The following is a 25,775-nucleotide window of genomic DNA, read 5'->3' as shown; positions in this document are numbered from 1 at the left end:
TATCCCATGCAGTGATCCTTTAGAATCCTTTGCATATGCAAAACTATGTTAGTCGATGTTAGTTTTTTCACTCATGTTTTCTATAATTAGTTGTTGTGCTCTTTCAACCGAAAAATCAGAATGATGCTTACCCAAAAAGTAAATTCCTTTTAAATAAATTTAGGAACTCATCATAATACTTGCTTTTGGTTCTTTTCATCTAGCCCAATTCAAATTAGCTAATCAAATCTTGTTCCTATCATCATTGAGCAGAGGTTGTAGGGAAAGGGCTCATTCTTCCGCAGCACAACCTAATTGAAGGGGACAGTGTCTTTGGCCAAGCTTTCTGCCTTCTAGCCTGGCCTAACACATTCACATGACAAGTATCTGTTCCCGTCCAAACAAAATGCCATAGTGTTGCAGTTCATTGACACTGCAAATCAGCCCCCCACAAAGAGGCTTTGAATGGCATACGATCAGAAAAAGGGTCGGTTCTATTCCTGATATTAATTTTAAGGGGTTGATTGAACTTAAACTCGCATTTAGTTATTTAAACTGTCTTTGTTAATCAGTCAAAATCTTCTTGTCTTGAAAATTTATATTTTCCACCATCGTATGTTCCCACTGCGTGCTTTATGTGATTGAACCATTTAAGATGTCAGCAATAATTTGGAGTGTGAAGTTGCAATTTCCAGTTTCCCCAATGAAATAATCTTGACAAGTACTTCACCAGCCTCCATACAATAAGACTCAGAGCGTAACATAACAATGTAATAATTAGAAAACATTATTCATGCAAAAAATTATATTATTAAATAAAATTAAAATAAAATATAAACACACATTCTTAAAATGATATTTGCCTATAGTCAATTCTTGTCTACTTCATATTATAAAGGGTAAAAGACATTGACCTTGACTTCGTTCGAAGTTCAAAAAATTTTAAGGATCTTCTTTAAGGTTTGTCAAAAAGACAAATCTCTCGTTATATTTGACAAAAAAGACAAATCTTTTCAAGAGATTTTTGCGCCTTTTTGATAATTCTCAAGAAATGTCTATGATATTTTTTAAATCTTAGGAAAAATTCATGTAATTTTTGATACCTTTATGAAAGTTAAACAAATTCAGAGAATATGAGTGTCTTTTGCCTTGTACAATAATATTTTTTTTCTTTTTTTTCTTACATTTTCATTTTATCTACAATGATGGCACATTATTTTTTTTTTAATTATCAAAGCTATATATTATGTATTCTATTGTTTTAAATACATATTTGACAATCCAAATATTATATTAGGATCATGAAGAACCTCATTCCGAAAGCGGCAGAGGGAGTTCAAGAACATTTCAGAGCCGAGGGATCCGTGTACGTTTTGAATGCAAGGATTTGAACAAACAATATTAATTCCATCAATTTTCTTTTACAATAACAGATTCAACGGTTTATACGTCTGTTTGGTGCAGTGAGCTGGGACTCAAAAGAGTGTAAGCAAAAAATTCACAACATTATTATTTTCACCTTTTTTTCATTTCAAATATACATTAGAGGGCACATTTACAAACAGGAACACAACCAGCTTAAAAGGTGTCAGGTTGGGGGCAAATTTACACACAAACACTCCACTAAGGCACAGCAAATGTCCTGCATAAAATGGGCTTTGCGACAGGCGATTATGTGGTTAAAATATCAGGAATTGTAGGGGAATGTGTTCCAAGCACTTTGCCACCAGCGTCTGGGAAATTCTCGTGTCCAGGCAGGGGGCTTATCTGCCCATCAGCATCTACCTTCATTGGATACTTGAGAAGGTGGCCCTGCAATGGCGTAAAATTCTCAGTTGTGTATTTCTTCCAGTTCTCTTCAGCAATCTCATTCACTCTCTTTACGCATTCTGCACTCTCTGGCTCCTTCAAGCACTCCTCTACCAAACCAAGGTGTTCTGCCCACAAAGACATTCTGTAGCCATAGATCTGCAATGACATTAATCATGTCGGCTATGTTATTGAGCGGATATTTTTTTGTAAGAGCTAAACAAGAGACAAATATGTAGAAAAACCCAAGTAAACAAGCAGAAATTAAGGTGGCAGCGTAGTACTTGCAATGTTGCGATAATTTCTGGACACCTCACAGGTTATCTGAAGCTTCCTCCCTCTAAGTCGGTGAGAGTAAATAGATGAACATGACTCTTGCATAAGGGCTCAAATCTCCAGTAAAATGACCACTATTATGAAGCAATCATTTTTTAGGCATATCATGCACAAGTCACAAACAAATGCCTAATCTTCTCTTATGCCTCTCACCATGAGAAAGCATGGTTGTTTCAATGTTTTAATTTAAACTGCAACTTTGTACGATCATACTAGGAAAATTCAGGTTGATCTTCGAATCATTCAACCATATTTAGCTTAATTTAAAATACAAGAGTTCTCTGATATGAGCTTGTTAATGATTACGCAATTAATAATTGAGCATGAATGATGCCTATTTCTTTTTAAATTAAAAATACCCCAATATTTTTCATTTAAAGGGAAAAACATGCCTAAATATATTATTATTAATTAACTAACATATTCCAGACATGTCGAAACCTTATTTTTACAAAATCTCCGTATCACCGTGTTGGTATCCTGTCAATCTGTGTCCTGTGTCAATATTGGTGCTCAGTGCTTCCTAGACTCAAACACAAGACAATGTCCCAATCTTGTGAGAACTCATGACAACAGGGATATGGTAGCAAATGATGCTTGTTAAAGACAAAGTGATTCAAGAGAGACATATTTCCAATGTCATAAGCATATTCTATATTTTTTCAAAAAAGTGTTCATCATTTAACCCAGGTGTTCTGTAGGTCTCACTGAAAAGTCATTTTAACTTGCTTTGTCATGCATTGAAGAGGAAAATATTTTATGAAGAAAAATTTGAAACATGTTCCGGAAAAAAATAAATAAATAAAGACCATATAAATTATAATGCACTTCTTCATTTAGTGTGACATTCATTACAGGTTTCTCTCGTTTTTAATGACATACTCTTGAAAAACCACCACGACACCAAAAATTTGCTAAAATGAGAAAAGGATGTAGAACAAAAACATGAATTGTTACCTGGCCTCTTGGATGCTGCTTCTGCTCAGACCAGGTATGATAGGGTTGATATGCACCCATAGCTATCTCTGTGTCCTTTGTACCAGCCAGAGACCGCTGATTAATATTGGCAGATCCCAATATTACATACTCATCATCTACTATCATTCCTTTAGCATGAACATATATCATAAACCGCTCAAATTTTTGAGAGTCTGAGACCTGAGAAAAAATAATAATTGATATAGTTACACATTTAAGGCCCGTTATACAGTAGTGATTGAAAATTAACGCAAGCAGTTTATATAATTTTCCAAGAGAAATATTTCACTATATTTAAAGATGTGGTTTAGAGTTAAAGCAAGTTGAGTAAAATGGAAGAGTGTGTCAGGTGTGTTGTGTGATCGTAGAATGCCCTAAAAATTAAAAGGAAAGTTCTATAAGACAACTATAAAGCCAGCCATGCTTTATGCATCAAAATGTTGTGCAACTAAGAAACATGTACAAGGAGTAAAATTGCCAAAATGCAAATGTTGAGATGGAAGAATTGTATAACATTGAAAGATAAATTAAAAAATGAACATACACGCAATAAACTAGGCATAGCACTGACCAAAGACAATATAAGGGAGGGGCAACTTAGATGGTTTGGACATTTGAAACGCAGGTCTAATAGTGCACCTGTGAGGAGTTCATTAGTTATTATTTATGGTATTAAAAGGGGTAGGGGTAGGCCTAAAATAACATGAAATGAGATAGTGAGGATGAATTTAATAGCTCTTAAGTTAGAAAAGGAAAATGCTTTCACATGGGTGAATTGGCAAAAAAGGATTCGTGTAGTCAACCCCACCTAGTGGGACTTAGCGCTTGTTGTTCACGTTGCTTAAAGAAATGGTTAACAAACCAAGGGTTGTTTATGTAATCAATGAAATGCGATATTCATCGCAAATAATGTAAAAAAATGGAATTTGATTATAATTCTTCTACTATTTGGACCACTGGGATAATTACTTGTTTCAAATGTCACAATATTAATATGGTCAGCATCAGTAGAAGGCAAACTAAAAAAATATGAGATTCATTACTTTGTTGTTTTGAAGTATATAGAAAAGAAGTGAAACCAAAAAAAATCCCAAATTAATAGAAAAAAAATTCAGAAGGGTATATGGTTCACTAGTTCTTCTATTAGAGCATGGCATTTATTGCTTGAACTCATTAAATTGATGGAAATTAGGATTCACTACTTGAACAGAGATTCAATATTACAAGAGTCTTGACAGACCAAAATTTAAAGTAATGACAGAATAATGACAAAATTTTCTGACTTGAGGATGGATTTCAATTTGATTTCAAAAAGAACAAAATAATTCTATTTTTTCTTTAAAAGAACTTCATGAACCACATTAAAATTACCGTAATGGAATTAGCAGAAGCTTGACTGACTTCATTTGACTTTTCCTTGGGCATTTCTTCCCGATTACCAAGGCAATAGAAATTTAGGTAGTCCAAAGGGTGTGAACTATCCTCCATGGATCTAAGTTCCTGAGCAACAATCTGATACATCATTTGCATTGTCTGGCTCTGCGGGAAGCAAACAGGGAGTCAAAATACAGTCCTTTTACATAACTTGTACTATTATAGCTTCACAAAATCTATAATATTATAACAAAAGGATTTTGAGTTGTTGAAATGAACATTCCTACATGGTATACATCTGGTGAATCAGTTACTTTTATAATTAATAATTTAGTATCATCAGCAGTTCAAATACGAACACTCTTGCTTAGAGATAAAAAGAGAAAAATATTTTGCAGGCTATTAGAGAAAAAAGTGACTTGTGACTTGTGAGACAAAAGAAAAAACATTTGTTATTTTTATGAACCCACCAACCATCTTCTGTCATCTTAAATGCTTCTAGAAATTTAGTGACTCAAAATATTAGGATTTTTAAAACCACATTACCTGCCAAAAGAGAATTTCTTGCACTGTAGCAGTTTTAGGATCACCCTCAGGCCACATCGGTATGACAACATAAACAGCGAATCTCTCTTTTTCTCTGATTTTACTCACAATCTTTAATGCTAGCTCCATTGGAATTAGATTGTCAGCTCCTGAAGGATGAACATATCAGGCAAACTATAGCATTAGTTCCTGATCCCTCATGAAAAATCAATGGAAAAATATTCTTTTTTTGAATGAAAAGAAAATAATATAAATCTAACATAGGTGAAAGATGGTTAGACCAGTCAAGTCAAAACGTCAAATAGTTGCGGTATTAAGTTGCTAAAAAATCTAGAGACAAACAGGGAACCGTAGCAAATAACTAGTAAATTCCAAGAAGAATTTCAACTATTTTAACTATTTATATAATTGTGGAATCAGAATCTAATCTTGAACCAAAATCTTAATTTTATGAATCAAGAACCAAAATCTTAATTTTTTGAATCCAGAATCAAATCAAAACATAAGATGCAGCACAAATTCTAAAGACCTGTTGTATTTATGTACATATCAACAACAAACAAATTACATTAAAAATGAAGTATATTGATGAAGATTGAATGATCACACGCACACTTATACAACATCAATGTATGGATGAAAAAGTGTACTATTTATTGGAAAGTTGAGAGCAAAAAAGTAATTCGCCTTTAAAATGTAAAAACATTAAAAGGTCTCCATATATAAGTACTTCTAAATTCAAAATAAGAACTATTCTTGAGGAGAATCAAACAAATGGGTACTTTGTGGAAATTGGAATTGTCAAATTTTATAGAAAGAATATAGGAAACTAAAATTTTGAAAACAATTCAAAAGAGAGATTAAAAAAATAGAAAGTTTTGTCTATTTTGAATTTTGATTCTACAGGCCCTTGGAAAAGGTTTTATCTTTTGAAGCTTCTTGCATTCAAAAGTAGCAAATTTTTGTCTTTAAATAGTTGGGCGTAAGTTGTTTGACTAGGAACCAATTGGATCTACTATATTTGGGTCAGATGTGAATGCTTATTGAATTGAGAACCACAAGATTTAAATGATTATCATAAGATTCAAGGTCAATTCTTGCTTGTTTCAATTTTCATGCTAGATTTGAATCGATATGTTAGTCAATCGAATTGAATCGCACCATCTAACAGAAGATTTGACGAGTTTGACAACTAGGATTACTTGGGATCTATTTAGTATCATTTATGTTTTTTGTTCTGTCTTTATTTCTATACAACGAAGAAACTGACTATGAAAATGTGTTTGTTTACGTTGCCAGTTTTTTATTTCTGTTGGTAGTTTTCAGCTGTTTTTAAAAAAATTGAAAACCATAAATTTTCAACTGTTTTAGCATCCTGTTGCCAAAATACTTTAATATTCAGAAATAACTTTTGTGCATTAAAAAATTCATTTTATACATAATTATTAACTAAATTAAAATAAAATGATATGAATTAAAAATATAAATAAAATAAATATACATAAAAAAATTTTAAAAAATAAATCCATTTAAAATATACTTTTACTATTTTTTAATTGTCAAGTACAATAAGATTATTCTTGTAAAGTGAATTCAAAATTGTAATAATTCAGTAAAACAAGTATAATAATTTTTATTTTTTGCAATATTTTTAATTTTCATTTGTATTTTTTTATTAATTTAATCATATTATTTTAATTCTTATTTGATTCAAGAACAAAAATGAGCATTTGATCAATCAAGTTTTTAATTTTTTTAGTTTTAGAAATATCCACCAAATAGGTTGCTAGTTTTCAATTTTTAGTTTTTGTTTCTGGTTTTCAGCTTTTGTTTCTGTTTCTTCTTTCATATTTTGACAGTGACACCAAACAGCCCCTTAACTATTTGAATAAGCATAAGGTCTTATAGTAAAAACACATGAAACATATAAAATTTTGTCACGTCCACCCAAGAAACAAATAAAATAGAATTTTCACAATGGTAAAAATTTTGTTTCAATATTAAATATCTTGCAATATACCAGGAGCACACAATTTTGACCTGCATTCTCATACGATGGCCATGCATATGATGATCCAAGAAAATACTGATTTTCAATATATATGAAATGTTGAGCAGATCTGATTGCCTGGATATATGCTGTCTGAATGCTCTTGTCTATCAACAGATTTTTTGCACAGACAAGGTTCTGCAGTGGAAGAATTGTCATTGAGAAACAGAACACTGTGATATCACATAATACCATTTAGTGTTGAAATTTTGAAATACACTAATATGTTGACTAGAAATCTAGGTCATGGCTAGAATCTGGAAGCATTGTCAACTTCAGTCACCATGAACTTTGTTTTATATCCAAAATGGCAAAAAGAAAGAAGACAAATGGTTTGCATGTGCACCTGGGCCTCAGCAAGATCAATGGTTTTGGGAAATCCTTTCAACGAACCAGAATCAATGGAGCGGAAAACCTGCAAATGTAAGAGAGACCTAAATATTCCTTAATGAAGATTTTTTTTTTTAGATGTCATTTAACAAGAAGCTTAAATAGTTGTACCTGAACATGCCAGGTTTCGGGATCATTGTCATTGGAAACCCACAAGAAGGGATCATCTTCTGGAACAGATGTATAAATACCATCTTTTGAAACAGATAAGGCAGGACTAAGTATCCATGAGATACGATCTATCTTCAATAATGCATCATCATGCCAATGAGAGACCCTTTTGAAACGTAGCCCAAACTCTGTCCATTTTGTTGCTCGTCTCCAGCGCTGCTCAAAATTTATAAGGACATCGTATGCAGCAGGCCCTTCAATTTTGCAGTGCAAGTCATGCCATGGCTGCCTTGGAGCCTTGGTTCCTGCCTAATGCACGGAAAAAAGAATGAAAAACAGAGGGAAAATAAAATAAAATAAAGGGTACTACAGCAGCACATTAAGCTGGTACTAATTAATTAATACTAACATTAATACAGATAAAAAAAATGATTTTACAGTTCATGGACTATAGAGAAAGATATCAAGGATAGAATTGCAGATAAGAGGTAGATAACCGTCGGATTTCTAGGGAATAAATTAGGAAATTTTATTTTTTGAATAAAATCTGAAATTACTATTTCAGATTCTAGTAGTTTCAGTTTCCTGTTTTCTAGGCTAGAGATCTGCTGATTTGATTTGCTGATTTTGTGGTGCTTTGATTTGCTGATTTTATGGCCTTCTTAATTTGGAGGTCTTCCTCTACCATTTATCTTGTAATTGTGTCTCTTGAAATTCAATAAGAATGGTTATTCTTCTTCTAAAAAATCCTTCATGGTATCAGAGCCTCGTGCCCTTTTTTCTATTCTGTTCTTTCTTCTGATGATGTTGTATAAGTTGGCATGACCGGTGCCGAAAGAAATCCTATCAACTCTTCCGGTACTTCTGAAACCATTCCGCCCAACCCACTATTCCTCCCAAGTCTGTATCTGCTGATTACTATTCCCAGAATTCAGCCCTTTATCTCACGGTTACAAAACTCAATGGGCGTAAGAAACCATGGTGCGAGCATTGCAAAAAACCGTCGCATACAAGGAGACGTGTTAGAAGCTTCATGATAAACCAGCAAATTGGAAGCCAAAATCCAAACGTGACAGTCACGTCTACCAAGCCACGTCCGAAGAGACACAGAAGCCTTCTACCAACTCAGATGCAGTCCCTTTTACCAAGGAGCAATTAGAGCACCTATACAAATTGTTTCAATCTCCAAAACTGTACTTAACTCCGTCTTGTTCTTTGGTACAGAAGGGTAACTCTCTTGCTACTGCGTTTTTAGGTGTTATTCCTAATTATGTTCATTATTGGATAATTGATTCTGGTGCAACTGATTATATGACTAGTTGCTCCAAATTGTTCTCATCCTACAGTCCATGTGCAGGCAATAAAAAGGACAAAATTGTAGATGGTTCACTCTCGGTAATTTCCGGGATAGGAACTATCAAACTCACTTCATTGTTAACTCTCCATAATGTGCTCCACGTTCCAAATTTGTCTTGCAATTTGTTGTCCATCAGTAAAATTACCTCTGATTATCAATGTCAAGCTAATTTCTACTCTTCTTATTGTGAGTTTCAGGAATTGACCACAGGGAGGATGATTGGCAGTGCTAAAGAAAAAGATGGACTCTATTATTTTGACGATGAATCAAACTCGAGTAGCCAATGTCAAAGTACTTGCTTAAATTCTGTTTTTGTTTTCAAAGATAATGATATCATGTTATGACATAATAGGTTAGGCCATCCTAGTTTTCAATAATTAAAATACTTGTTTTCCATTTTATTTCGGAAAGAGTCCATCTTCTTTTCAATGTGAAGTTTGTCAATTTGCTAAACATCATCGTGCATCCTTTTCCACCCAAACCTACAAACCAACTACACCATTTACTGTGATTCATAATGATATCTAGGGCCCATGTAGAACATCTACGTATTCTGGCAAAAAATGGTTTGTGACCATTATTGATGATCACATGAGATTAAGTTGGGTTTATTTGATAAAGGAAAATTTGAAGTGGAGACAATTTTCAAAAAATTTTACACCATGGTACAAACACAATTTCAAAAAAATATTCAAATATTGCGGAGTGATAATGGTCGAGAATATTTCAAAAACATTTTGGGCCAATTTTTTTCTTGAAAAAGGAATTGTTCATCAAAGCTCTTGTGTCGACACTCCGCAACAAAATGGTTTGGCTGAAAGGAAAAACAAACACTTATTGGAAGTAGCTCAGGCATTGCTTTTTACCAATCAGGTACCTAAATATCTTTAGGGTGAAGTCATTCTTACTGCTACATATCTCATAAATAGAACACTTAATAAGGTTTTAAGCTTTGAAACACCTTTTAATGTTTTTCATAAGTTTTATCCAACAAATCGGTTGTCTTCTTCTTTACCACTAAAGATATTTGGTTGTACCGCTTTTGTTCATATTCATAGTCATAATCGAGGAAAACTTGAACCCCGAGCCACAAAATTGTGTGTTTGTTGGTTATGCTCCCAATCAGAAACTTGGAGATGACAAGGAAGGTGATCCAGTGAATACAACTCGGTATCAAAAGTTGCTGGGAAAGTTAATTTACTTATCACATACACGGCCCAATATTGCGTTTGCTGTGAGTTTGGTAAGCCAGTTTATGCATTCACCCTACGAGAAACATCTTGAAGCAGTTTATCGGATTCTCTGATACTTGAAAAGTGCACCAAGCAAGGGTTTACTCTTCCAAAAGACCACACAGCAGAACATAGAGGCATACACTGATGCCGATTGGGCAGGCTCAGTTATTGGCAGGAGATTCACGTCACGATACTATACTTATGTCTGGGAAAATATGGTCACATGACGAAGAAAGAAATAAAATGTGGTTGCAAGGAGCAATGTCGAGGCAGAATATAGGGCTATAGCTAATGGAGTTTGTGAGATGCTATGGCTGAGGAGAATTCTTGAAGATCTGTGGATGCCAGTGAATATGCCAATGAAGTTGTATTGCGACAACAAAGCTGCCATAAGTATGGCTCAAAATCTTGTACAACAAGATCGCACAAAGCATGTAGAGATTGACAGACACTTCATAAAAGAGAAGATTGATAGTGGAGTTGTTTGCACGCCTTTTGTTCTTACTACTCAACAAATAGCCGATATCTTCACCAGCGGACTTTCAGACCTAGTTTTGAGCTCTTTGTAAGCAAGTTGGGCATGATAGATATCTACGCTCCAACTTGTTTGGGGGGTGGGGGGTGTCAGATTTCTAGGAAATAAATTGGGAAATTTTATTTTTTGAATAAAATCTGAAATTACTATTTCAGATTCTAGTAGTTTCAATTTCCTGTTTTCTAGCTTAGAGATCTGCTGATTTGATTTGCTGATTTTGTGGTGATTTGATTTGCCGATTTTGTGGCCTTCCTAATTTGGTGGTCTTCCTCTACTATTTATCTTGTAATCGTCTCTCTTGAAATTCAATAAGAATGGTTATTCTTCTTCTAAAAAAGCCTTCAATAGCAAACCTTTAATACAGGGATAATGTGCAAGAACAGGCAATCTATTTACTTGGATCATATGTATTCTAAGCTTGAGAGCTATTTGGTGCACACAAAATCTTACTAGATAATTTCTAACCAAATAAACAAGAATACATGCGAGAAGAATTCTCAAAAAAGAAATAGGCAATTGAAATTGTTTATTTACAAGCAAATAAAATCCAAACATCATGACATGTTTTTTTTTCCTTTTCCTATTTATAAACTAAAGAGATTAACAAACAGATGTACTGACCCATCTCTATTAGTTCGCTATTCAGCCATATCTTTATTCTTGACCATCAAATTAATGATATGAAGCATTGAATTTCAATTTTGGAGCTCTTAAAATCCATTTTTATAACTGTAATTCAAATAAGAAAAGGAGATCTATACAGAAATGAGAGGGTATTTCAATAATACTTAGGCGAGTTTTTTAAAGAGGTGCATGACTTTAAACATAAGGATATTAATGAGGAAATGAAAGAAATTTCCCCAGAAAAAGAGGAAATATGACCTTGAATACAAAACATCAGAGATTTAAGCAAGTAGTTTAAATGAGAAATATTCTGGGGGATGGACACACCACATAACAGCTGCTGTTATTTTCCTATTAACTTACTATTAACTATAGGTCCCAAATAGATCACACAAAAACTAGAACCATAATGGGTGTCAGGGAACAGTGACAGTCTGACTGAATACCCTCTCTTTAGTATATTATGCCATTAGTTCTTTTGACATTATCATTTCATTGTTAAATCACATGATATTTCACACTATTGCCTCAGTCCAGTTTGCTTATGAGACAACCACAGAATGTGAAAATCCTTACAGCACTTAAATCATATACAGATAAAACTAGAGTTCTACCAGAGAACACAGAATAAAATCAGAGGTCAAACCACTCACAGGAAATGTAGGATTGTGAAAATCATCCTTAAATACAGTGTCCAGATCCCGAAATAGTCGATGCTCAGGTGTGTCGTAACGGCCATCACAGAGATCTAAACCTCCTATAAAAGCAGTTATCTTTCGATTATTACCAGATGCCTGTGTATCTACAAGCACACATTTCTGATGGTGTGTAAACATGGTTCCAACAACCTGGAAAAAGAGTTTGAAAAGCAACTTCAGCATGTTGTTTCTGTTCACAAACACATACATATCTCTTGGAAAGAAAGTAAAAACAAAGATTACTGAAGAAAAATAATATGTTTAACCAATGTTTGTACAAGTAACTCATTTTTCAGATTTCAGAAAGATTTCAAGCCAGCATTTGTGCTATTGATTTTTCTACTTGTCAAATAATAAAATGCTTTCTTGGGTCTGGACCTAACTGCATAAGCTATAAGTTGAGTTATTTAATACGAAATCAGATCTTCATTGACCAGAACTCCAATGTTCAAATTCTGGTCATCCTCAATCTTGGGCCCTCACTTAATGATTGAAGCCGCAACGCAGACAATAGAAGCAACCTAGCAGTGGATTTGTCAAAATTAATTTTGATGTTATGAGGGGTCTGAAAGCATTATGTAGCTGTCTACCCAAATCTCAAATGGCAAGCTGTTGGCACCCTGTGTTTTAGCCATGCTTTTCAACCAGTAGGCCTCCATGCAAGGGGGTGTGTCAAACAAAATCTATTGTTGGGCACTCATGAGTCACGCCCAATTTTTGGTTTGAATGGTTCTTTAGTGCAACACAAACTTGACATGCAAGCAAGTGAAAAGGTTTTGTGCATAAGCCCTCTTTAAATCCAGTTGATGCTTTTCATATGGAAAAAAAGTTTCAAAATTGTCATCATTCAAGTTGATAAAAACATCAATAAAGGAATCAGTATAGCTACAATGTAAATATCTGTGTGCACTAAGTGAAAAAAAAGCAAACTCCTAGGACATGGAATTATGAAGCATGAATATGGATTCAGGGATACACAGATAAAACAATTTTTACAATGTGAAATTTGATACAGTTAGGATTCATTTATATTTAAGTATATATTTTTTCATCACACACTAATATCTTGTTCTTACTATGTTTATCTAAAACACATACAAGAAGTCTCAAAAGGGTTAAACAAAATGTGAAATAAATTGAAGTACAAGGATATAAATAATGTTCTATTTTTTCATCATGCTTCATGTTGATTCCTTCAGTCATTTAACAATTTGAAAAAAATAATATTTTAATATAGAAAAGGATGTCATGCACATATTAGTAGTTTTCTGACTACAAGTTAAAAAACATTTGCATTGGGTTTGGGAGCATGAAGTTGAGATTTATGGACTTTGGAGTTCTGTTGATCGAACAAATCATGATACAAGATTATATTGACCTTCATCAATGTCCATACAAATTCAAATCCATGCTTCCAAATGCAGGCTGATGTATTTTAAATGTGAAAAAGATCTGCAAATAAGTATAGGATACACTGTTCCAATATAAAAAGACATCAAAAACATTGTGGACGAATCAAAATACATTATTGAAGTATCAGGCACACTTGTGAAGTATATGACATGTATCTGAGAAGTATACAATAAGTATTAGTAATTTAGTATCTGATACAAAATTACAGAAAATATGGCATGAAAGTATCAGTGCTTCACAGGCATGAAAATAGCAAGAATCAATTTGATGTCTTGGTCATGGGCAACAGAGACATAGAACATTGGCACATGCCAATTTTCGCACTCCAAATGAGAAGGGGCACAAGCTTATGTTAGTAAGTATATGCATTATATAAATGATATTGTCTGACATATATGCTGAGAAGGATTATATGACTAACATAAAACATAATATCCAGGACAGGGCCAGAATAGATTGAACGAGCCAAAACATCATCCTTTTTAATACTTCCAAGTTCTATTCAACAGAAATATGAAGAAGCATATGATCGAAAAAATCAAACGGCAAGGATCTAACATCAAGATATGAAGGTTATAGGTTTATCTGTTCAAATTAGGAAAACAGCTCTCCTAATGTGGAGGCAACACTGCCTACAAGAAGCCGTCCTTAGACCCTTGAAATAGTGTGGGAGCCTTATGCACTAGGTGTTGTGTTTTCTATAACTGAATACCATCCAAAAACCATCAGAAGCACCATAGTACCAACAGTTCAATAATTATTCTCTTCTACACAACTTATTCAAAATTATGAAACTATCATATATAGTGCAAAATTGTTCCAAGATCAATGGCCAATCAACTTAGAAAATATATTATGGTTTTTCATGTAATGTGCTGCTTTTTTATTTCTTTCTCCTTTTTTTCCTTCTTTTTTTCTTTTGAAAGAAAGGTTCTCAACTATATAGCAATGGAAGAAAAAAAACAATGAGCTGTAATTAGCATGGAAATTTAGACACAAGATTGATATCATTATAGTTGGTTCAAGTCGAATGACTACCAATAAAATATAATTCAGCGGCTCAAGGTTCCAAGGAAAGGCACCATGCCTCACTATTCAAAAAAAGATGTCAGCAGAAAAGGATTTGTGCAACTTCATCCACGTATTAGGATAAAATCTTTGCTAAGTATGTAGCCTTAATGTTAACTTTGTATCACCAAAAACTCTACACATGCTAAGAAAGATGTAGAAACTCTTATGAAATAACCTTAGCAAATCATGGATAATAGATGTTGATAAAAGAGAATATGTTATTTTAGTATTGTTCAGTATTTGGGTAAAATGGAAGACCTAAACTCAATGATAGTCCTCTCCCTCTATTTATAATATGTTGCAAGTGCAATATGAATTATCATAATACGCTTACTAACTCACACTTAATACTAACAAAACTCTTAACACATAATAACAATAATAATGCTAAAAGACTAAATAACCATTAACACTCCCCCTCAAGGTGGAGCATATATATCATATGCTCCTAGCTTGTTACAAATGAGTTTCACACGAGCACCTCCCAAGGCCTTAGTAAACAAATCAGCAAGCTGAAACTCAGACTTCACATAAGTGGTCATAATGAGCTTTTGTACAACTTCCTCTCAAATAAAGTGGCAATCAACTTCAATGTGCTTTGTCCGCTCATGCAAGACAAGGTTGGAGACAATATGAATAGCAGCTCGATTATCACACATCAACTCCATAGGCTGAAAATGTGGAAAGCCCCTTCGTTCAACATGTTCTTCAGGCAAACAAGTTCACATGTAGTGTGCGCCATAGCCCTATACTTTGACTCAACACTCAACCTAGCAACCACAATTTGTTTCTTACTTTTCCAAGACACCAAATTACCACCAACAAAGATACAATAGTCGGCTGTGGATCTTCAATTGGAAGGTGATCTGGCCCAATCTACATCTATATATCCCTAAATATGTGTGATCTTGATCCCAATATAAGAGACCTCTCCCTAGTGCACCTTTGAGATATCTCAAAATTCAAATTACTACATCCTAGTGACTTGTTCTCGGGGAATCGAGAAACTAACTCACAACACTTATTGCGAAGGATATATCTGATTGAGTGACTAAAATAATTCAACTTTCCAACAAATCTCTAGTACCGTCCTAGGTTAGGCAACAAATCACCTATATCTAGCATTAACTTACTATTGGGATACATGGGTGTATCAACAGGTTTCGATCCCAACAGCCCCGTCTCATCTTAAAGATTAAGAACACGCTTTCTCTGTGATAGGATAGTTCTCGTACGAGATCTTGATACTTCTATACCCATGAAGCACTTCATGGTCCCAAGTCTTTGGTCTGAAACTTACTCTGTAGAAAAAGTTTTATGTCCTGAATGCCGCGATCATCAACACCACCTGTGATCACAATGTCATCCACATATACAATAAGCAAAATACTACCTAATGGAGTATGACGATAAAATACATAGTGATCTACTGCACACCAATAAAGGTCAAACTCAAGTAATACAGCACTACAACAGCCAAACCATGCTCACGGAGATTGTTTTAATCCATACAATGACTTCTTGAGCCGACAACAAACCCAAGGGGTTGCTCCATATATACCTCCTCATGAAGATCACCATGTAGAAAAGCATTCTTCACATCTAACTGATGTAGAGACCAATGACAAGTGGTGGCTAAATAAATGAACAAAAGTACTGAGGCAAGTTTAGCAAACGGGGAGAATGTGTCTAAATAATCCAAACCATACACCTGAGTATACCCCTTAGCAACAAGACCCGCCTTCAGATGAACCACGGAACCATCAGGATTGACTTTCACATTGTACACCCAGGGACAACCAACCATAGACTTATCAGGAGAAAGAGGTACCAAATCCCAAGTATCATTATCATGTTGTGCATGCATCACTTCAACCATTGCCATCCTCCACCCAAAATGGGATAGGGCTTCAGAAATAGATCTTGGAAGAACAACAGAAGACAAAGTACTAACAAAACAGTAATAAAAGGGTGACAAGAAATCATAACAAACAAAATTAGAGATCGCATGTTGGGTACAAGTGTGTTTTCCTTTTTGAAAAGCTATTGGAGGATCAACATCATGAGAAATAAGACCATCCAAGACAGTAGAAGAAGTTGGAGGCACTTCCCCCTTGAGTTGCCATGTGTATACCTACAAATTGGGATGATTCAAGCGATGAGAATGACTAAAACTGGATGAAGATATAGGAGGATTAGGCACTGATACTAGATTTGGATCTGGAAGGCAGCACAAAGAAAGGGACTCATCAAGGTCAACAGAACTCAAGAAATCAAGGTAATGTGGTGTAGACTCAAAAAAGGTGACACCAGCAGAGACAAAAGAATCGAGTAAAGTAGGACTATAACATCAATATCCCTTTTGAGTACAGCAATAGCCCAGAAAAATACATTTGATAGCACGAGGATCCAACTTATCCATTCCTAGAGATAACTGATGGACAAAGAACACATAGCCAAATATACGAGGAGGAAGGGAGAACAAAGGAGCCTTACGAAAGATAATGGAACATGGGATTTTACCACCAAGGGAATAGGATAGAATTTTATTGATGAGGGAGCAAGATGTGGGCATAGCATCACTCTAAAAGACTTTGGCGACATTCATTAGATACAACAGGGTATGAGTGACTTCAAGCCTATGTCTGTTTTTCCGCACTGCAACTCCATTTTGCTGTGGAGTGTGAGCACAAGAGGACTGATGGGTCATACCAGAGTTAGCCATATAAGTACTGAATTGGGTACTGAAGTACTCCTCAGCATTATCGCTAAGAAGTGTCTTGACTGGCATATCAAATTGAGTCTTTATTTGGGAACAAAAAGCACAAAAAATACCAAACAACTCGGAACAATCTTTCATTAAATATAACCAAGTCATCCTAGAATAGTCGTCAATAAATGTAACAAAGTACTGAAACTCCAATTCTGATGTCACATGACTAGGGTCCCAAATATTAGAATGGACAAGCATGAAAGGACTAACCACACGTTTGTCGACCCAAGAAGCAAAGGGAACACGATGATGCTTGCCCAATTAATAGGACTCGCACTCAAGATTAGATACGAAACTCAATGTAGGAACTAGCTGTTTCAACTTCTCCAAGGACAGATGACCAAGGCGACAATGGATTTGAAGTGGTGTAGCTGTGACTGTGCAGGCAATGGGTGTAGAAGGCGCTGACTCAAAGTAGTAAAGTCCACGAGCCTTACATCCTATGCCAACTGTATTTCCCGTCTTCACATCCTGAATAACCACAGAATCAAGAAGGAATGTGATAGCACAATTTAGTGACTTTGTAAGCTTATTAACTGACATAAGATTGAAAGGAGATTTAAAAATGTATAAAGTAGAAGAAAAGAGAGATAGGAGTAGGATTTACTATTCCTATCCCCTTAACAGCAGTAGTGAACCCATCAGCATGTGTAACTTGAGGGAGATTCTTAGGATATTGGAGATCAGAAAAGAAGTTGATTGCACCTGTTATATGGTCAGTGGTAGCAAGAATCGATAATCCAAGGACTAGTAGGAAGGATACCGATGACATGCAGATTGTAGGACTACCTTTCTGGGCAAAAGGAACAATGTGATAAGATGCTTGTTAAGACAGTTGATACTATAGAAACCTTGAATACTCCTCCTCTGATATACTCATACTAAGTGGTTCACTCAAACAAGTGACTAACAAAGGAATCATACTTTTGGGATTAGCAAACGCCATCGCAACATTCACAAACTCAGACCAATGATTATAAGAAACTCACACGTAGCCCCAAGAAAGCAACATTCAGCACTAGAACAATTGGAGAGGTGAACAGCCAAAACTATCAAATATTTTGTGAATTTTCGAATGAATTGGCTTTGAGTTCTGTATGTTATATATAGACTTTACAAGAATGCTATACATCGAAAGTAAATAAAGTCTAGCATGATTCTAGCCCTATACAAGTAAAATATAATCTGTCAAGCCCTATACATGTAAACTAAATATATGCTAACTGTACAAAATAATGAATTGAAATATAAGGAAATAAATGTGGGCTAAAGTAAGGAAATAAATCTTTGGCTTTGCTGTTTGCTGTTCCGTTGACAGCCCCCCTCAAATTGATTCGTGTTGATCAACAAGCATCAATTTGCTACTTAGGAAGCAATGTCAATGACAAGTGAGAGCCTTGGTGAAGATATCCACAATTTGTAATTCAGTGGAAAAGTGTGGAAGAGTGATAACATGAGTTTCAAATGCTTCTCGGATAGAGTGACAATCGACTTCAATATGCTTTGTGAGCTCATGATAGACAGGATTGATTGTGATCAGGATAGCTCTCGTATTATCGCAAAGTAGTGGTGTAGGATCGGTCTCAAAAATATCAAGCTCAGCAAGCAAACCTCGAAGCCAAATAATTTTAGAACAAGCAAGAGATATTGCCCGGTATTCAGATTTCGTCGATGACTTAGAAACTCTGTCTTGCTTCTTACTCTTCCAAGAGATTAATGCATCACCTAAGAACACACACCAACCAATGATGGAGCAACATGTATCCGCACAACCAGCCCAATCAGCATCGCTATAAGTAGCAAGGCGAGTAGAATTGCCTGCAGGGAAGAATAAACCACGGGCAGAAGTGCCCTGAACATAGCGTATGATCCTATGGACAGAAGCCAAATGAAGATGACGAGGAATCTGAAGAAATTGGATGACTTGTTGAACAACAAAAGAAATGTCTGATCCAGTAATGGTGAGATAGACAAGACTACCCACTAACTTCCAATATAAACTAGGATCAGCAAGTAAGTCACCCTCCTCTTTGCGAAGCTTGACATTTAATTCCATGGGAGTATCAACAGAAATACCCTTCTGAAGGCCAGCTATGGCCACCAAGTCACTAGTATACTTATGTTGATTGAGTGAAATACCTGAGGGACTACAATTCACCTCAAGACCAAAAAAAATGTGAGAGACCCAAGATCTTTCTTATGAAAGGACTCTGAGAAATGAGTCTTGAGCTGAGCAAGTAAAGCAGAATCGAAACCAATAATCACAATATCATCAACATAAACCAAAAGAACAACAATTCCCATGTCTGATTTTTAAAGAAACAATGAAGTGTCATACTTGCTCTGCTTGAATGAAAATTGTAATAAAGTGTGTGGAATTTATCAAACCAAACCCTCAGAGCTTGTTTGAGACCATAAAGAGAACGACGAAGCTTACACACATGTGAAGTTGGAGAGGGAAACAATTCTAGGGGTGGCTTCATATAAATACACTCTTTAAGATCCCCGTGAAGAAAAGCATTCTTGACATTCATCTGATGTAGTGACCACTCACTGGAAGCAGCAATAGCCAGAATCGTACGAACAATAGTCATCTTAGCCACAGGAGCAAAGGTCTCTTCATAATTGACGCCATATTCTTGATTATTACCAAGTGCAACAAGGCAAGCTTTGTAACGATCTAGACTTCTATCAATCGGACCTTGACTGATAAACTCATTTACAACCTAGAGGAACAATGGTGGGAGGGCAAGGCTCAATGTCCCAGGTGTGAAGGGCCTCTAGAGCGGCAATTTCTTCCTACATAGCTTGTCGCCAACAATCATGCTTGGCAGCGTGTGAGTAGGAAGTGGGAATATCTAAATTGAACAATGCAGCAATAAGAGCTGAAATAGAGTTACCAGAACTTGAAGAGGGAAACCCATACTTGTCCGGGGGTACAAACACTTGAGAAGAGCAACGTACCAAAGGCTCTATAGGTGCTGCAACTAACTAAATCTGGAGCGTGGTAGGACCATATATCAGATGAGCTACCGAAAGAGACTGTGGGCGGGGGTGCCGCATATACACAATACTTGTTTTAAAACAAGAACTGACTAGATGAGGATCCGAAAACTGCTCCTTAAAAGAGAAGAGAATCACAATAGGAGAGAAGGGTACAAAGGACACAAGAAAGAACTGTTGACTTTCAAAGAAAATAACATTCCTACAAATGCGTGTACGATGTAATGTAGGATCATAGCAAACAAATCCCTTTTGACACACATTATATCCCAAGAAAGCACAACGAACAGAATGAGCAGATAATTTATGTCGCTCATGAGGAGGTAAATGAACAAAACATACACAACCAAAGTTACGAAGGCTATTGTAACTAGGTTACTTAGCAAATAAACAAAAATAGAGAGACTCCATGAGTAGGACTTGAGAAGGTAAACGATTAATCAAGTAGCAGTTTTCAAAGCCTCAACCCAGAACAAGGATGGAACAGAGGATTCCAGCAAAAGAGTATAGACCACATCTAGGAGATGACGATTTTCCTGTTCGGCTACTCTATTCTGTTGGGGAGTACCAGGACATGAATGTTGATGAATAATGCCTTTGGAAGCCAAAAATGCCTGAAATTCAATAGACACATATTCACCACCAGAATTTGTGGGTAATGTCTTAATAGAAGCAGAAAATTGATTGTCAACATACGCTAAAAACTCAGTGAAAGTACGAAAAACCTCAAATTTAGAGCGAAGAAAGTAGACCCAAGTAAATTTGCTATGATCATCAATGAAAGTCGCATAGTATATAAATTTTTCATGTGAACTAACCGGGGAAGGTCCCCAAACATCACTATGGATAAGATCAAAACAATGAGAAGCTCTACTAGCATGCAAAGGGAAGGGAAGAGTTTTTCTTTTACCAAGTTTGCAAGAGGCACACTCAAGAGATAAAGAAGAAAATTCTTTATCATCAAGTAAACCAGAGTTCAATACATGAGATAAGATCTAAGTATTGGGATGCCCTAAACGACAATGCCACACCATACTAAGATCTAAAACATTATTACAAGCAAAATACTTAATAGAAGAAACTGGAGAACGTGCTAGAACATGCAAAAGTGGTGGAAACAAGCGCCCCAGTTTAGGTCCCTTCGCGATCGGCTCCCCCGTTACCTGGTCCTGCAGAACACAACCATTACCAGAAAAATTAACAACACAATTGTTATCAACTAATTGACCAACAAAAATAAGATTCGTGGAAAGTTGAAAGCAAGAAACACATTAGTGAACTTAGAAGATGCATCTCCAATAGCAGCTCTTGGCAAAGAACTGCCATTGGCAGTATGAATAGCATATTGACCAGCGTAGGGCCGAACATGACACAAGGTAGTGGGATTATTCGTCATGTAATTAAAGGCACCCGAGTCCACATACCAGAGATTAGTAGAATTGTTACCTTGGAGCCCCATTGCTGATAATGCCAAAATTAGCATCTGTTGCACCATTTCGGGTGTGCAGTAATTCGCCAAAGGAGGTGCAGGAACAAAGAAGTCACCTAAAAAAGAGCCAGGGGCTGCAAAAATCACTGTGGGGGATGCACAAATAGAAGTCTAGAATGCCTGGGCTTGACGATTCTGCGGGCGGATACGACAATCATTGATAATGTGACCCTTCTTACAATAAGAGCACAATTTCTTGGAACAATTAGCATTGATATGTCCAAATTCTTTGCAACAAAAACACTACAAGGTGCTAGAATGCGCAGGTGATCCTCGTCGTTGAGCAACATAAGCCACAGGGACAGACCCGAAACTACCATGAGATTGTGCCAGTGTAACTTGAGTACTAAGTCATTGTTCTTCACGATGTAACTCACCAAAACAAACATCCAGAGAAGGAACAGGAGAGCGATTTAGCAGAGACAAGCAAACAGATTTATACTCGGGGCGGAGTTTCATAAGAAACTGATCACGACATCTAGTCTCGTGGAGACGTTGAATAATGGGAAGAGAAGCCACAAGAACATCCCCAATAACCAAATCAGAATATTCATTCCAAAGAGTCAGAAACCCCAAATAATAGTCTTGGATGGAACGATTGTCATGTTGAAACATGGCAATCGCATGCTCTAACTGAAAATGACGAGTACCATTATCTTGATGATATACTACTTTTAAATAAGTCCACATGGATTGAGCGGTGCAATAAGGTCGCAAGTTGGGGACAATATGTGGCTCAACCGAACCAAGAAGCCAAGACATAATCCGAGAACCAAGCACAGACCATGAAGGATAAGCTGATGAATCCTTGGCACCAAGCACAGCCCATGAAGGACAAGCTGCGGACTCCTTGGATTTATCAAGATTGGGTGCACAATCCGTGCCATCAATATGACCCCAAAGATCTTTTCCCTTCAGGAAAAGTTCAAACTAAAAAGCCCACGTAGAATAATTGTTGCCTGTAAACTTGGCGCACATAGGTGCGGAGTCCATGCTAAATAATGGAGAAAATCGAGAAGCCCAAAAAAAACAGACTGCCAAAAAAAACAGACCACCGCAAAAGCTAGAAGTCCAAAATAAACAACGCAGGTACAAAGAAAAACCAAGAACAACCTGCTGGCACTAAAATTAAATCTTGAACCAAAAAACTGCTGCACCGAGAAGATAAGTGCCAGAAACAGCAACAGAAAGCTATTGCCTGCTTCCCGAGAGTCACAAACAACAACAGAAAGTTGTTGCCTGCTTGCCGAGCAGCACAAGAACAGAAATTGGAGAAATAAGTGGCAAACCAGAAACCTGCTGTGCCTGCTTGCCGAAAGTCACAAACAGCAACAGAAAACTGTTGCCTGCTTGCCGAGAATCACAAGGACAGAAACTGGAGGAATAAATGGCAACCCAGAAACGTGCTGTGCCGACAGCCACGCAGCCACAGACGTACCGAAAGAACAGATAAAAAATTCTAGAAGAGAAAAAAAACCACAACAGCCACGAATCCGAGAAGACAAAAAATCAAGGGGAAAAAAAAGACTTCGCATTCGGCTGGCTCTGTTACCATGTCAAATATTTAGTGAATGGCCGAATGAATTGGCCTTGAGTTCTATATATTATATATAGACTTTACAAGAATGCTAAACATGGAAAGTAAATAAGGTCTAGCATTATTCTAGCCCAATACAAGTAAACTACAATCTGTCAAGCCCTATACATGTAAACTAAATATAGGCTAACTGTACAAAATAATGAATTGAAATATAAGGAAATAAATGTGGGCTGAAGTAAGGGAATAAATCTTTTGCTTTGCTGTTTGCTGTTCCGTTGACAAAAACTACCATGAACCAATCACCAACAACCTCAGATGCAGCCCCAAGAAAGTAACACAGCCACAGACTCACACAAAAAAAGAAATTAAATAAATAATAATAATAATAATAATAATAATAATAATAATAATAATAATAATAAAACAGCTTACGAGCACTGCCACTGCCCCAAGAAGGTCACCAATGATCGTCACTAACACCGAACAACAACTAACGAATTACCATGAGTGCCTTGTCACAACAAAGAATGGATCTTAGAGCAAAAACACATGCCCAACAGCTTGATATTTTGGTATATGGAAAGAATTAGAATAGTGAATCAAAAAACACAGCAAATCCCACCATTTCAGACCCAATAGATTCAATAACAATTGACAAACAGCTTCACAAAGCATCATACAACCATTCGTTGGGTGCCACACTGCCATGGACGAGGTGAACAAGTCACCGACAGAGATGATAGCACTGCCACAGCCTCACAATTGAACATAAGAATGCTGCCATAGCTCCAAAAAAAAAGTCGCAAAAAAAGCCTTCACAAGCCTTGAACAGACATTAACGGAATGCCGCAAGTGCATAGTCGGAAAAGGTTGAATTTTTTAGCCAAAAAACTGACCCAGCAGCTTGATAATATAGTCTAGAGAAGGAATCAGAGCATGGCATAGGAAAAAAAAGCAAAAGGTGGCCGGAAATTCACTCATGCTCCAGCCCGCGGGGTCAGCCCTGCCGGAATTTTGCCCAGGCCCTCCAGCAATGGGATTTTGTGGGGTGAGTCATCGGGGGGGGTGTCCTTTTATGGGTGTATGAATAATATGGGATGGAGGTGAATCTAGGAAGGACAGCTGCGGGAATGGTGTTTTCCGGCAACGGCTGAGGAGAGTAGGGTTTTGTTTGGATCACGCTTTGATACCATGTTCAGAAATTGGGTAAAATGGAAGACCTAAACTCAATGATAGGTCTCACCCTCTATTTATAATATATATAAATACAATGGGAATGACCATAATACCCTTACTAACTCACACTTATTAGTTATTACTAACCAAACTCTTAACACATAATAATAATAATGCTAAAAGACTAAATAACCATTAACAAGTATTTAGGTGGTGTGACCGTGTGAGTGAGGATATTTTTGTTCTCCACGTCCTATTGTTATCAATATATAAAAAGAGCAGAAAACGGGAGCGACATGTAAGCTCCAGGGTACTACCAACAGGGTCTTTTCCCTCTAATCTCTTCTCCTCTTCTCCCTCTCTAACCTGAGGAGTTTTATTTTCTTCCTTTAAAGTTCAATTTATTTCACATATGCATCACATGCACAACTGCCACTTAATTGAATGGTTCGCAAAGGGGTGGGAGAACACATTAATAATTCATAAAATCTTCATTAAGTCGTCACTAACCAATAAGCTTTGATCTTGATGAGCATAATGTTCGACATTTTCATGAATATAAGTGCCTATAATGGATGTAACATTAAAAGAAAGAACATAGGAAGAAAAGTAAATCTCATTTTAGCCAGTCATGGACAAGTAAAATTGAAGAGTATGTAGAAACGACTAGACAATTACCATGTAAAATCCACGAGAACTGTGAGATTTTGTACACTATAGAATATAGATCATATAAATATGTACAACACAATGCAAGTATCAGAGTAAAAGATGCACAGCACAAGTCATTACCATTCTAAATCCAATACATATGTGAGGTGCAATCTGACTAGCACAAAAGAAAAAAGAATTTTTTTTCTTTGAAGTGAAAAAGAACCAATTTTACTGCAGATAATTAATTTCACTATCTAATAGACAACAAATTACTGGGTAATGGAATAAAGCCTGCCTTTTGTTTTATATAACTAAGCTTATTGCTGCCGTAACGAGGTGCAAGCACACAAATGACAGATGAATGCTTGAAAAACTTCCGGGTTTCTTCATCGTGTGTTTGCATCACTCCCTCCTGCATCCAGACACATTTCATGTGATTGCTTAAAAATAAACCCTCATCTAGCAATCAGCACATAAACGGAATAATTGCACATAAACAGTAGAAATTAGCACCCTCATTTAGCAATTAGCACATAAACTGAATAATTGCACATAAGTAGAAATTAGCAACAAACTGCAGGCACATAAATGGCAACATTATGCCCCTCATGATTATCCCATAAATGAAGCTTAA

General features: G+C 36.1%; 1 protein-coding gene across 1 annotated transcript in view; it reads right to left on the bottom strand.

Moving 5' to 3' along the window:
* Nucleotides 1–1,463: 1,463 nt before the first annotated feature.
* Nucleotides 1,464–25,775, bottom strand: part of LOC131156225 (phospholipase D delta) — a 46,548-nt gene continuing 22,236 nt past the window's right edge. The window contains exons 2-10 of the mRNA XM_058109747.1: nt 25,437–25,553; nt 11,978–12,172; nt 7,574–7,882; nt 7,419–7,487; nt 7,063–7,210; nt 5,023–5,171; nt 4,474–4,641; nt 3,082–3,282; nt 1,464–1,947 (exon numbers count right to left, since the gene is read on the bottom strand). Coding sequence (XP_057965730.1) covers nt 1,651–1,947; nt 3,082–3,282; nt 4,474–4,641; nt 5,023–5,171; nt 7,063–7,210; nt 7,419–7,487; nt 7,574–7,882; nt 11,978–12,172; nt 25,437–25,553 — 1,653 coding nt within the window. The 3' untranslated portion in view covers nt 1,464–1,650. The remainder of the gene's footprint in view (nt 1,948–3,081; nt 3,283–4,473; nt 4,642–5,022; nt 5,172–7,062; nt 7,211–7,418; nt 7,488–7,573; nt 7,883–11,977; nt 12,173–25,436; nt 25,554–25,775) is intronic.

This window comes from Malania oleifera, chromosome 1, assembly GCF_029873635.1.
Source record: "Malania oleifera isolate guangnan ecotype guangnan chromosome 1, ASM2987363v1, whole genome shotgun sequence".
In the NCBI taxonomy this organism is placed as follows: Eukaryota; Viridiplantae; Streptophyta; class Magnoliopsida; order Santalales; family Ximeniaceae; genus Malania; species Malania oleifera.
This window is presented reverse-complemented; position numbering and strand designations above follow the sequence as displayed.